The sequence below is a fragment of the Stylophora pistillata genome, chromosome 4 (assembly GCF_964205215.1).
Source record: "Stylophora pistillata chromosome 4, jaStyPist1.2, whole genome shotgun sequence".
NCBI lineage: Eukaryota > Metazoa > Cnidaria > Anthozoa > Scleractinia > Pocilloporidae > Stylophora > Stylophora pistillata.
In genome coordinates this window covers 43526536-43541005 of record NC_142522.1, presented here as the reverse complement: position 1 = coordinate 43541005, position 14470 = coordinate 43526536, and the positions used below count along the sequence as shown (strand labels likewise).

The 14470-nt window shown below is 39.1% G+C and overlaps 1 protein-coding gene across 2 annotated transcripts in view; it reads right to left on the bottom strand.

The window, feature by feature from the left end:
- Positions 1–3511: 3511 nt before the first annotated feature.
- LOC111339437 (uncharacterized) overlaps positions 3512–14470 on the bottom strand; it is a 48929-nt gene continuing 37970 nt past the window's right edge. Inside the window, exons 44-54 of one of the 2 annotated variants that reach the window (XM_088757170.1) lie at positions 12464–12547; positions 11158–11298; positions 10970–11053; positions 10512–10640; positions 10243–10299; positions 10054–10116; positions 9847–9957; positions 9079–9123; positions 5290–6019; positions 5102–5142; positions 3512–4389 (exon numbers count right to left, since the gene is read on the bottom strand). In XM_088757170.1, the coding sequence (XP_088613296.1) occupies positions 4309–4389; positions 5102–5142; positions 5290–6019; positions 9079–9123; positions 9847–9957; positions 10054–10116; positions 10243–10299; positions 10512–10640; positions 10970–11053; positions 11158–11298; positions 12464–12547 (1566 nt within the window). In that variant the 3' untranslated portion in view covers positions 3512–4308. The remainder of the gene's footprint in view (positions 4390–5101; positions 5143–5289; positions 6020–9078; positions 9124–9846; positions 9958–10053; positions 10117–10242; positions 10300–10511; positions 10641–10969; positions 11054–11157; positions 11299–12463; positions 12548–14470) is intronic. The other variant, XM_088757171.1, reaches the window with a different exon arrangement.

Here is a 14470-nt window from a genome sequence, read left to right as displayed (position 1 = left end):
GAAAGATCTGCTCTCTTATATCTTATTACACCTACACGGCCGATAAGTGCTATTTTGAACCTGTCTTCCTTGAATTGATTTCATTTGTTTGTAGAGATAAATATTCGATGCGCAATTCGATTGTGAATATTGTGAAAAGCACACACACGCAAAAAGACGGAACAAAAAAAGACAATTTCATGGAATACAGGCAAGGACAAGTGAGTCGGTTATATGATTCGCAACCTCCCGTAATCCCTTTAAATTTTGTTTAACAAAGATTTAAACAGATGATACAAACACGAGGTTTTAACCACAAATACAAGTTATCTAAACCCGTGTTTACACAGCTGCTAAATCTGTTTATTTTCGCAAGATTCTGGTGGGAGCAAGCGAGAGCCTAAAATACGAAATAGAGTTAAACTGCTTATGTATGTGCCGACATTTCGAGAAAATCCATATGGTTTTTTGGAAACCAACTCCTCTATATATCTAAAATTGTAAAATTGCTAAAATTTCTCTGGCAATTGTTGCGTTATTTGATATATGTCAGCATATTTGTGGATAAACCTGTTGATAGAGCAGTTGCATTATTTCGTTTAACAAAAATGTTTACAGAGCATAACCTGCTTTCACATATGCGCTTACCGACATGATAATGTTCGCTCTAAGCGGGGAAAATAATGCTTAAAAAAAGAAGCTATTACCACGTTCACTTTAAACTTTATCTGTGGGAGAATCTTAAGTTAATTTCAGTTTCCAAAGATAAAAAGCAAGCATCTTCTCGTCCGACTACAACACCTCCAGGTGCTTCCAGTGCCAATTTGCCTAACAAAACCAAACTGTGACAAGCACACGCCCGAAAGCTCTTGCCTATGTCTTGACGTCAGATACTTATTGCAATCCGTTAGACCTTTCTGTTCCTCGGTTCTCTGAATAATTCAACGATGATAGAGCTTTATGTTCGTTGTAAAAACATTGGCTGAATGAGAGAGCACGGTGTTCCTGTTTCTTCTTAAAACAACAACTGAAACAACAATTGATGCAAAGTTTCCTTTTCAATGTATCTCTTCTATCCAATGCAGTCCACAAAGCTTCATTTTTCTCTTGTCAACAGTGCTGTCTCGTCTTTAAATTCTTGAAAAAATATGTTGTTTTTGGCCAAAATTTGATTAGAGTTTGTCCTTTCTCAGTTCTACAATGTCAATTGTCGAGGAAACTAAAGTCAAATAGTGCCTCAAGGTGGGAAGGTGGGTGATCAACATTCCGCGATGGAACGTTGGCACGTTGAAGGATCTTTGAGGGGGCTTCTGCACGCTTTTTAATTTTAGTTTACTTTTATTAATAGAAAGGTGATAATAAGACAAACTAAGGAATCTTGACGTCAATTAACCAGACTTGATTGTCGAAGTACAGGTGTGCCCATCTTTTTGGTCCAGCGATAAAGAGAATCAAAATAAATGAAAAAAAGACGATGCCGAAAAAGTTAAAATAAAGTCCTGGTTAAATTTATTTTTTAGAAAAATTACGTTAGTTTTACGTCGTTATCAAATCAAAGTGAATTACAATCGTGCTTGTTTACTAATGAAATAATTCCTAAGAGACACGAAAACACAGGAAAAAAATAATAAAATGTTAAAAAATACAACGGCAAAAGAATTAACAAAGCGATAGAATAGTTACACGCAGTGTCACAGAAAGAGTTTGCCACAAACAGTGCTATTTTGGCTCAGGGCTTGTTTTTTTGTTTTTTTTTTCCAAACAGATAATTTTTTGTTTTCAATTAATACCTCTGTAATCCACGTCCTTCAAGATGTCTCGTGATTCTATGTTCTCATGCTCGTAAGTGCATTAGAGTTAAAGTAGCGCTGTTCACCCGAAAAAATCTGCGAGGCACTGGTTCTGTTTGCGGCCCATGATGCACTGACCATAAATAACCAAATTACCCGGGGCTTCTTCTCCTTTCAGACAAGAAAAACACCTACTTAAGCGCACGAATGACAGATATTAGATCTGAGCTCGCGAAAAAGCGATTTTGTTTAACGATGCACGGAATCGAGGCACTTAAGCCAATGGCTTTGTAAATTCTCAAAGGTATCACTGTATATTTCAAAACAACTCGCATTTTACGTTATTTTTTTACTTTTATCGACAATCTATTGCATTTAAAAGGCAAAGATAGCAATGGTTAGACATTGTATTGCATTCGGATGCAACAACCAGAGCGATAAACTACACTGCAAACATCTTGGCCGGAAAGTCATCATCAATCGAGTGTCTTTCTTTCGGTGCCTTAAGCTTCCTCTGGTTTTCTGCTCGGAGAAACTGAATATTGTCGGAACTGAGTCTGACTTAAGACTTACTTTCCGGCCAGCATGACTTGGAGAAGTCTTCCTTTTCAAAATGTTCACTGCATAAAAGGAATTTTTTTACTTTCGGGCGTGTTTTCCCGTTTAATCTTGACTAGCCAAGTTGCCAGAAGTTTCTTGTAGCTCAGTGGCAGTGAATGCCACGAAAGATGCTTGCAGCGTGGTTTATTCTCTTCGGTTGTTGCATCCAATGTCTAACCATTGCTATCTTTGCCTTTTGAATGCTTTAGATTGTCGATAAAAGCAAAAAAAGTAGCGTAAAATCCGAGTCGTTTTGAAAAGTACAGTGATAACTTCGAGGATTTACAAAGCCTTTCGCCCAAGCGCCTCGATTCCGTGCATCTTTTGAAAAAACCGCTTTTATGCGGGCTCAGATCTAATATCTGCCATTTTGAATATGACTACTATTCCAAACAGATTTATTTTGGTAATCAGAGGCTAACGCAAGGGATGCACATTTTTTGCACTCCCCTGTCGTGAGTGTTTCGCCCCCTACTTTTGCCTCGATTAAAGAAAGCGAAATATGGGAACCTTTCCTGCAGGTATCATTTTCCTCTCTAAGGGAATCAGCTGATTGCTGAACTTTTCATTATCCCTTTGCATCCATGGGTGCATGAATATTTTCGACATCGATCACAAAATTCAGTCACAAAACGAAGTAGGGGAGGATGGCAGGGAATGTTACATGAACTAATTTCTCCCCTCCCTTCTCCCCTTACTCTCGCCTTCACTTAAGTCTTTCAAAGCCAACTGCCAGTATATGAACACGTTAAAAAGGTTATCATGACTACTTTGTGTTTTCACAGTTGAGTTCAGTTGGAAAAAGAACTGCGAAAAACCTTCGGTAGTATAGAAAAATTATCAGTGCTCTTCAAGTTCATAAAAGGTGGTGACCTCTTTCACTTGGAAATTTCATGGAATGTCATTCTTGGAAAATAAAAAAAACACTAGCTCGTGATCTTATTGTGAATATTCTATTGCACAGGAGGAATGAAATGTTTTTGCGAAATAATTATCGATAAACGACGCCGTCGTATCGGATTTTTTTAAGTTAAGGGAAGCGCACTAGACAAGAGCAGAGGACAACTCACGATTTTGCATTTAGTTTTTGAAAAATGCGCATTGAGTCATGAAGAGTGAAAATAGCAAATAAACACAATATATCTGCTCCGAAAAGTTTCAATTTTTAAACGTTTTCCTACATTTCTTTTAAAATAACTTTTGTCATAGTGCTCAAAGATAACCACAAGCCAAAGAAATAAAAAAATATCCAGCGGCATAGTAAGCTATTTCGTCCGCTTACTGATACACATTTTCTTGGTCATTCGGTATTTGAGAGAGCATGAAAAAATACATTGACTCTACCTAAGCTTGGTACGGATCATTTCCACCAGTTAAATTTCTTCACGAATGCACATGATCACGGGCCGGATCATTTCCACCAGTTAAATTTCTTCACGAATGCACATGATCACGGGCCGGATCATTTCCACCAGTTAAATTTCTTCACGAATGCACATGATCACGGGCCGGATCATTTCCACCAGTTAAAATTCTTCACGAATGCACATGATCACGGGCCGGATCATTTCCACCAGTTAAATTTCTTCACGAATGATTTTTCCCTGAGGAGTAGCAGAAGGACTTGAACCCACATGCCTATGAGACGCTTTCTGTTGAACTAAAAAGGCATGACACGTAAACTGTGCTATTGTGTTTATCAAGCCCTCAAATCGGGCCACAGTTTTGTCAAAGTAAACAATATATATTTTTCGCCATTTTTTTCCTCGCCTTCCTTCTTGGCTGAAAGTCCTCCATCTTTGCTTTTCCTTTTTTTCCTACGTTGTTGGAACACATCGCCACTCGATAGATTTAACACCCTTTGTCTCTTGGCGACGTTGTAAGAAGGGGTTTTCAACATTATCCTAGAAACTTAAAAGTCTTTGAAACTTTCCTGAAGTCATGGAAAGAACAGCCTCCGCATGCTGAGTTCAAGCTCTTTGACCTTTTCATTCTTTATGCGATGAACTGAGGACAGAAACTAAAAGATACAAGAAAGTGATTGATTTTCGTAGAAGAATAGGTGAATAAGAAGAATAAGAAGAATAAGAAGAATAAGAAGAATAGCTGTTCAAAGTCACTATTTTCCTCGTCACATTCGAAGGTAGATAATATACCAATGAAGACTTCAACAAAAGATTTCCCATAATATCAACTTTTGCATTTCTCAGATGGGAAAAAAAACTCTTTTAACTCATCAAATCATCGTGCAAAGTTTAAAATACATCAAAAGTTTACCGGAATCCCTTGCAAACTCATGCAAGACAGTCTTTTACCTGCAGTAAATGGTTTGAACCCGGGGGTAACATGTGAGAGTGTAGTCAGGATCGTCACTTGACTCTGATGATGACTTCCGCACAGGTTGCCGAAACGTCAGTCACCACCACAAACAACAGTCCTTCTCAGGACTACACTCACCCGGACGATCACACTACACTTTCACAGTCTTTTACATCCTGGGATTCATACCTTCTTAAAAACTTTTCAGTTCAGGGACGGGCCCATGTGAAATTTCTCACCTTTACTGAATGCGATCTCATCTATCAGAAGCGAGATCGACAGCTGTGTTTCAAGAAATGTTTTAAAAAATTCAGTGGTCCATTAGGATTTGCCACTACACTGAAATTTAAGATGAGAAAAACAAACTACTCCTTCATGTAAAGTGTTATATTAATTCTCTCTCTTTTTCTTACCTCGATTTTTTTGTCATCAGCGAAAGTCGATGAAGAAATATCTAAACGATTAAACAAGAGCAAACGTTATCTTAGAATTGTCAATAATGGTGATTTGAAAAACTCTTCTAAAAGCAAGCATATACCTCGTATACTTGTAACAAAGAGTCTTTGGGCTAAATACGAGAGGAGCACTATGAAATCCTCACCTCTACTGGAACGAACTGCATTCCTGTCAGGTTTCCATTGCTGCTCCTTCATCCGTCGCACCAGTCTCTGACGGTCAGATGTTGGATTAGCGGCAGTCGGGTTTAGGTTATCCGTTTCAATTTCTTTGGAAATTGAAGCAAGAGGTAAATCTTTGTCACCAAAATCATCTGATAGATCTTCTCTCAACATTGGCGAAGACGAATTTACCGCACTTTGTTTAAGTGAATCGTCTGAAGGATTTCCCTTTTCCTCCAAACCCTGGTTTTGTTCGGTCACGATCCTTGTGTTCCTCATCCCGTAGTCCAGGCCAACGCTGGAAATACCTTTATGGTCCCCTACGTCATGTGACGCAGGGTTAAGTTCGAGTCGATCAAGTGTAGTGTTGTCAGGTAAACGAAGAGGCAAACTTGTGTTTTGACCCACAACATCACGGCATGGAACTTCCACGTCATGTTTCACAGGTCTTGCATAAAATTTCCCATCGGTAAGAGAGTCAAGAGAGCGTCTGGGTCTGATGGAAATCGATTTCGTGATTCTTCTACTCAGCTCTTCTTTGAAGTTCAGTGACAAGCTTTCTGCATTACTGTCTTCATGTAACGCAACCAAATGATTCCTTTGACTTGCTATTAAATCCTTTTCGTCTTCCAGTTGGCGTAATCGTCTTCTCAGTTCGTCAATTTGTTTGTTAGAGTCTGCAGCTTTCTCTGTTTCAACTCTGTCCCTCAAGAGCTACAAAGAGTAAAGAGGGAGTCGACAGCAGTTATATAGTAGGAAAGTCGACAACAGTTACATAGTAGGAAAGTCGATAGCAGTTATATAGCAGGAAAGTCGACAGCAGTTATACAGTAGGAAAGTCGAGAGCAGTTATATAGCAGGAAAGTCGACAGCAGTTATACAGTATAAAAAGTCGAGAGCAGTTATATAACAGGAAAGTCGACAGCAGTTATACAGTAAGAAAGTCGACAGCAGTTATATAGCAGGAAAGTCGACAGCAGTTATACAGTAGGAAAGTCGAGAGCAGTTATATATTAGGAAAGTCGACAGCAGTTATATAGCAGGAAAGTCGACAGCAGTTGTATAGCAGGAAAGTCGACAGCAGTTGTATAGCAGGAAAGTCGACAGCAGTTGTATAGCAGGAAAGTCGACAGCAGTTGTATAGCAGGAAAGTCGACAGCAGTTGTATAGCAGGAAAGTCGACAGCAGTTGTATAGCAGGAAAGTCGACAGCAGTTGTATAGCAGGAAAGTCGACAGCAGTTGTATAGCAGGAAAGTCGACAGCAGTTGTATAGCAGGAAAGTCGACAGCAGTTGTATAGCAGGAAAGTCGACAGCAGTTGTATAGCAGGAAAGTCGACAGCAGTTGTATAGCAGGAAAGTCGACAGCAGTTGTATAGCAGGAAAGTCGACAGCAGTTGTATAGCAGGAAAGTCGACAGCAGTTGTATAGCAGGAAAGTCGACAGCAGTTGTATAGCAGGAAAGTCGACAGCAGTTGTATAGCAGGAAAGTCGACAGCAGTTGTATAGCAGGAAAGTCGACAGCAGTTGTATAGCAGGAAAGTCGACAGCAGTTGTATAGCAGGAAAGTCGACAGCAGTTGTATAGCAGGAAAGTCGACAGCAGTTGTATAGCAGGAAAGTCGACAGCAGTTGTAGAGTAGGAAAGTCGACAGGAGTTGTAGAGTAGGAAAGTCGACAGCAGTTGTATAGTAGGAAAGTCGACAGCAGTTGTATAGTAGGAAAGTCGACAGCAGTTCTTTGTAGGAAAGTCGACAGCAGTTGTATAGTAGGAAAGTCGACAGCAGTTATTTGTAGGAAAGTCGACAGCAGTTATTTGTAGGAAAGTCGACAGCAGTTGTATAGTAGGAAAGTCGACAGCAGTTGTATAGTAGGAAAGTCGACAGCAGTTGTATAGTAGGAAAGTCGACAGCAGTTGTATAGTAGGAAAGTCGACAGCAGTTGTATAGTAGGAAAGTCGACAGCAGTTGTATAGTAGGAAAGTCGACAGCAGTTGTATAGTAGGAAAGTCGACAGCAGTTGTATAGTAGGAAAGTCGACAGCAGTTGTATAGTAGGAAAGTCGACAGCAGTTGTATAGTAGGAAAGTCGACAGCAGTTGTATAGTAGGAAAGTCGACAGCAGTTGTATAGTAGGAAAGTCGACAGCAGTTGTATAGTAGGAAAGTCGACAGCAGTTGTATAGTAGGAAAGTCGACAGCAGTTGTATAGTAGGAAAGTCGACAGCAGTTGTATAGTAGGAAAGTCGACAGCAGTTGTATAGTAGGAAAGTCGACAGCAGTTGTATAGTAGGAAAGTCGACAGCAGTTGTATAGTAGGAAAGTCGACAGCAGTTGTATAGTAGGAAAGTCGACAGCAGTTGTATAGTAGGAAAGTCGACAGCAGTTGTATAGTAGGAAAGTCGACAGCAGTTGTATAGTAGGAAAGTCGACAGCAGTTGTATAGTAGGAAAGTCGACAGCAGTTGTATAGTAGGAAAGTCGACAGCAGTTGTATAGTAGGAAAGTCGACAGCAGTTGTATAGTAGGAAAGTCGACAGCAGTTGTATAGTAGGAAAGTCGACAGCAGTTATATAGTAGGAACAGCAGTTGTATAGTAGGAAAGTCGACAGCAGTTGTATAGTAGGAAAGTCGACAGCAGTTATATAGTAGGAACAGCAGTTATATAGTAGGAAAGTCGACAGCAGTTGTATAGTAGGAAAGTCGACAGCAGTTATATAGTAGGAACAGCAGTTATATAGTAGGAAAGTCGACAGCAGTTGTATAGTAGGAAAGTCGACAGCAGTTATATAGTAGGAAAGTGGACAGCAGTTATATAGTAGGAAAGTCGACAGCAGTTATTTGTAGGAAAGTCGACAGCAGTTATATAGTAGGAAAGTCGACAGCAGTTATATAGTAGGAAAGTCGACAGCAGTTATATAGCAGGAAAGTCGACAGCAGTTATATAACAGGAAAGTCGACAGCAGTTATATAACAGGAAAGTCGACAGCAGTTATATAACAGGAAAGTCGACAGTAGTTATATAACAGGAAAGTCGACAGCAGTTATATAGCAGGAAAGTCGACAGCAGTTATATAACAGGAAAGTCGACAGCAGTTATACAAAAGGAAAGTCGACAGCAGTTATATAGCAGGAAAGTCGACAGCAGTTATATAGCAGGAAAGTCGACAGCAGTTGTATAGTAGGAAAGTCGACAGCAGTTATATACTAGGAAAGTCGACAACGGTTATATAGCAGGAAAGTCGACAGCAGTTATATAGTAGGAAAGTTGACAGCAGTTTAACCGCCTCCCGGTTAGCTCCCGGTTAGCTCAATGGATAGAGCGCTCGACTGTTGTGCGGGAGGTCGAGGGTTCGAGCCCCGGTCGGACCAACACTCAAGGTCTTAAAATAATTGAGAAGAATTTGCTGCCTTTCTATAACATCAAGAAATGGTTAGATATTCCAATCTTCTCGGATTGGGGCGAATAAATGGAGGTCCCGTCTCCTGCAGGGTTGGGGTACGGAGACGTTAATTTCCCACACACGAGATTACTGTGTGATGGATGTCCTCCCCTGGGGTGAGATGGGTGGGTTTATTGGGTCCGCAGTAATTGGTGCAAGCTGTTGCGGTGTCCCTGCCGGTTGGCGAAGCGATTAAATTAAATTAATTAAGTTATATAGTAGGAACGTTGACAGCAGTTACATAGTAGGAAAGTTGACAGCAGTTATATAGTAGGAAAGTTGTTTCCATCAGTAAAACTCAGAGTAAATAAGTGAAAGTTTCATAAATGTTCTTACTTTATAACGGAAGTCCTGCACGCTGACGTCTTTCCTCGATATAACCTGAAAATTAAAAAAAGACCCCAAGCATCTTCTGTATCAACTCAAAAGTAAAAAAAAAAACTTTAAATAACTGCTTCTGACGGAAATATATCTTTTAAAAAAGATCCCTGCATAAAACGTTTGAATGAGTACACTGTAACCACACCAAAAAGAAAAGCAATAGGGATCTTTTAAAATCTCTGAAAACTCTAAAACAAATTCGACTGCTAATTTTGAGATTTGAGTTTAGGTTTTATGCGAAATACTTAAAAAGAGTACATACCTCGTAAAGGTTATCAACTAAAAAAGTTTAAAATATTTTTTTTTAATGGAACATTAACTTTCTAAAATTCAAACGTTTTATGCGGGGATCTTTTTATCACAATAGATCATTCAGTTGACTGTTTCTTAATTTAAATGATTTCTCTGAATTGTGATTAAATCCTTTTCGACTTAAACAATTCTCGCTTGTAAATTTACTTATTTATGCTATTACGCCAATCCCACCAAACTCCTCATGTGATGCTGTTGTGATTTTCGTTGCTTTTCTCGAGAAAATAATGCAGTTTCGCACGCGCCCAGTGCTTCACATTTTCGGGGATAGCTCGAGCTCAAAGTCTTAGTAGATCCAAGTAGACCCATAACCTTACGGTCTCCGATCAAAGGTGAAGACTTACGGTTAACAAGAAAAATTGGAGTATTCTAGAGCCATAATTATCATTGCACTCGTAGCATTCAATGTACCTCTTCCAAGTTTTTTAGTTTGCTCTTTAGTCCTTCAAGGGAAGCCTCGGCCTTTTTTCTTTCCTCCTCTAGGACATCTGCCCTGGTTGACATCTGTTTTCTAATTTGAGCCTGAGAAGAGCACAAAACCCAACCAGGCTATTAATTTCTGAATCCTGTAACCCCTGCGGTAGGCTCTGCAAAAAGTGACAATCAGTTCAAACCTACTCGTAGAAAACTCTGTTGCTGCTTAAGTATTGCTCCTTTTTCTTTGATTAGTGCGTCTTCTTTCTGAAAGACACGAAAAGAAGTTATAGATGTGAAAATACACACAAGGCAAGAATCCCAACCTCTTCTGTAACCTACTAATTACGACATCCCTCCTGAAATTCACATTGGTATTTTTATATGCCTCACCTCTCTCTTGGAATTTTCAGTTCTTTTTCTCTCCTCCTTCAGTGCCAAATTCTTGGCCTGCCAGTATTGAAACAATAATTTTTAGAATAATTTTTCTCATAACATGATCACAAGAAACGTTTACATGAATGCCATCTTTAGGGCCTGTATGAAAACAAAAACCTACCTTCTTCGTTAAGTATGAAAAATTCAAAATTGCAAAGTTTAGACTAGCTTACATAAAAATTATGCGCTATTAAACTGTCATTTTGAATCGGACAAGTCCTCACTGAATTGATCGATTGTTGTAATGCAGCAAACTGAACATCCATTTCTTCTTTCTGGTCTCGGAGTCGTTCAAATTCGTCAGTTGCTGCTTCCTTTGAATTTTCAACTTGCTTCAAGCTTCGAACCAATTCCTGTAAATGAAACGCGTTCGTGCTCTACCAACTGAGAGCTGGTCATTGTGTTGGTTCGTAATTAACCAGTGAAGTGGTGAATAAATGACTGTGAATATATGAGAATTATGTCTTTTCAAAAGTATTCCTCATATCTTATGGATATATGGATACAGTAATACATTAAATTGAAGAAGTTACGAAACAGAAGCAGATTAATCACACAAAAGGATTGAAAACACCAAAGGAGATTACCTAGCTATATAACTCCGCTCATAAAAATTTTGTTTCGATCAAAAAATTTAACATATTTCTGACTCAGCATCTCTCAGGGGGAATATTTGACTTACTGATATCATTTCAGTCGCCATTCCTTCGATGTGTTCCTTTAACTCTTTCATATCTTTCACAAGAGTTTCTCTGAGCGAATTAAGCTAGAATCAAATAAAATAAATGAGTAGATAAATAAATTAATAAATGTAAAAAAGTGATCCTGAATACAGAAATAACTGTTTCTCATCGTTGTACAAACACGTACTTCTTGTTTTGTTTGAAAATGGTTCTGTTTTAGACTGTTTAGTTCTTCGGCAAACTTTCTTGCTTTCACGCGATGTTCTTCTGCTTTATTCAACAGCAAATCTTTTTCTCTGGAATGTTTTTGTTTCTCAGCATCGAACTCCTAAAAATGAAATCAAAACGAAACGTGAAAAATTAAAGCAAAAATAAAAAATTCGGCAAAAAATTGGATTAGAATTTCATCATCATAAGATAGAATGTACAGTGGAACCTCGATTTAATGAAGTGCCAAGAGACTGGGTAAATTGGTTCGTTATATGGAGGGTTCGTTATATCGTGGTTCTGTGGCATTCATTTTACTGTAACTTTAGCCGGGCTGAAACTGAAGTATCGTTCGTTATACCGAGAACTTCGTTTTATAGAGGTTTGTCAAATCGAGGTTCCACTGTAACAGTAGATTCGTATATTGTTGTCCGCCCCTTATGATTCTAGTGTTCTAGACCTGTTCCGCAGACTTCATTGGAAAAACTTAAGGAATCAGAGGCTTTTTGCCAAAGCCGTTATGATGTTCAAAATTCTAAATGGAGAGACACCTGATTATTTATCAAATAAATTCATCTTTCGTAATGAGTAACTAGTTATAGATTGCGAAATAGTGAAATGAGGCTGGCTCTTCCGCAGCCTCGTACCGATTATGTTCGTAAAAGTTTCTCTTATAGCGGTGCCGCGTTGTGGAATAGCCTTCCGACTGCTATTAGAGTATCTAAAACATTAGGTGAGTTTAAGACGAAGCTAAGTAACTTTAGTTTTGAGTGAACTAATGACACGGCGTCCCTGAAAAGCAGTACTTTTATTTTCATTCTAATAAGAAGTTAGCTCAGTTCATTTAGATAAGGCTTTTAATCTTTGTATATATTTTATAATGATTATATAGTTTTAAGTTTTACATTTGTAGGTATATTGCTTGTATACGACTGAGTGGAATTTACCGTGTATAAACAAAGTGATCTATCTATCTGTCTATCTATCTATCTATCTATCTATCTAGACAGGCATTCATTGAGCGAAAACACGCAAGCTAGCTCAACTAGAAAATGATGATGTTATCCTGAGATTTCAACATGAAAAGATTAACACTATCAACTTCAATAGCTTTTCTGTTTTCTATTAAATTTTAAGGGGGGCTAACATTTCATTAAGGAGAGGGGTAGGAGGGAAGGAGGGCAGGATGGAGGGGTGGGACTGTGCGACATCGAACCGGTGGCCTCTGTACGGATTACGTCTGTATTGTGAGTGCTGCTGAATCGCAGAATTTACAAATAACTCACTGCGTGAAGTCGTTCTAGGTGTATTTGATAAGCCTCGGATTCGGAATCAGCTTGCATCAGGTGTTCCTGAAAGTCCTCTCTTTCCTACAAATAAGAATTCAATAAACAGATTTATTTTAAAAAGTACGCTTCAACCACTGTCAAGTTCTTACGCACAATCGCCCACTTTGTAAGACCTGTCGCCCTTTGTAATAACTCTTGTCGCACTTCGTAATATAAAAAGCTGTCGCAGTCTGCAATAACGGACCGTCACACTTTGAGCGTGATTTGAACCAATTATAACCATCATTCCTGCATTATTATATCGACCTTTAACAGCTTTAAACAGTTTAAAATATTTTTCCTTAAACAAGGGAGGCAACGATGCGTGCGCATCGTCTTGAAATCTGACACGACGCTCAGATCACTCTTGGAGCGATCTAAAGATTCCATCAAGTTAGCGAAACGGGACAGCGTTATTTCAAAATCCCGTGTGAATGAGGTAAAGTATACATTGGGGGAACAGGAAGAGCGATGAAATAGAGAATAAAAGAATATGAAAGAGGTATGCGGCTCGCACTCAATATTGGGGACCAGGTTAGTCAGGTTAGGTTTATCGATCATGACTCACTGGTAACACACTAAGGGTTAAAAAAGTCATTCCCATAAGACTTGATACTAATAACATCTAGCAGTATAGCAGTTGAATGATTAGCCTCTAACTTCCTGCGAAAGACGGTTAAATGTTCATTTATCTATAAACCACGATAAACAACATTTTCTATATTAATTATGTATCTACTTTAAGCGTGAAATTTTGAATTGCGATATTGTTTTATTTCTTACGGTGTAACATGTAGATAGCAAATTGAAAAGAAAAAATGTACAGTCAACTCCCGATAACTCGAACCCTCACTAACTCGAAGCTCGCGCTAACTCGAACCAAAATCGATTTCCCATGGATTTCCGTCCTACATTCACTGTAATTTTACCCTCGGTAACTCGAACCCTCGATAACTCGAAACTTCCGCTAACTCGAACCAATTTTCGTTTCCCTTCAAGTCTTTTTCTTTATAATTTACCCTCGATAACTCGAACCATGTCTGTCAATACGTGACAAGTCAAAACACTGTTGTCCAAAACCTTAAATTCATTTTGAAGCAGCCGTGTGAACTGTTTCCTTTCTTTTACATTACACAAAACGTGTCAGTTCAGTTCAAGTTCCGCTGGTTTTCACAAAGTGTTGCTTCCTAACTCCTTTTTCAAAATGTCAATAGATCATTTTCACTCACGTGGCTAAATGCTTAGCAAGGGTCGCTACGCCGCCATATTGGTGGACCAAAATTGTAAACAAATCGAGTCGCGCGTCTTCAGTAAGAATGGCTTTCTACTGGATAGTTGGTTGTGGAAGCAAAAGCAGTCCGGGTATTGGTCTTACTTTTTCTCGAGTAAAATCCATCGTAACAAATCAAAGAGAAGAGGCGGAGAACTTGTCTCACGAAAGGCGTTCACGCTGGATTTCTGCCAGAAGTCGAGCAGATATAACAGAAAAGATTCTTGAGAACGATCGAGTATGTGGCCGTCATTTTGTCTCAGGAAAAGCAGCGGCTATTTGGGACAAATACAACGTAGACTGGTTTCCGACCTTAAAGCTGGGATATAACTAGAACTTACATCAATAGAATCTCCAGCAAGCGTCCGAAAGGGACCGGAGAGCTAACGAGAAACAAAAGAAACGAAAGGAGCAACTCGAGAGAGAACGAGTACTGGCAGAGGAAGCTGCAGCGAAGAAACTGAAGTTGAATGAAGAGGGTCAGCAAGTTTCTGATATCAGTTTTGTCGAAGAACCTCCGAAGTGTGTGGATTCCAGCACTTAAACAGAAGAGTTTGACTATCTTGTTGCTTCAGACCCACCGCACACGCAGCGGCCTTTCAGTGAGGATGAATTTCGAAAATATGACGACAAGAAAGTAAAATTTTACGTTGGAGTACTTTCGTTCGATACCCTAAACATTGTTTTTCATCGTG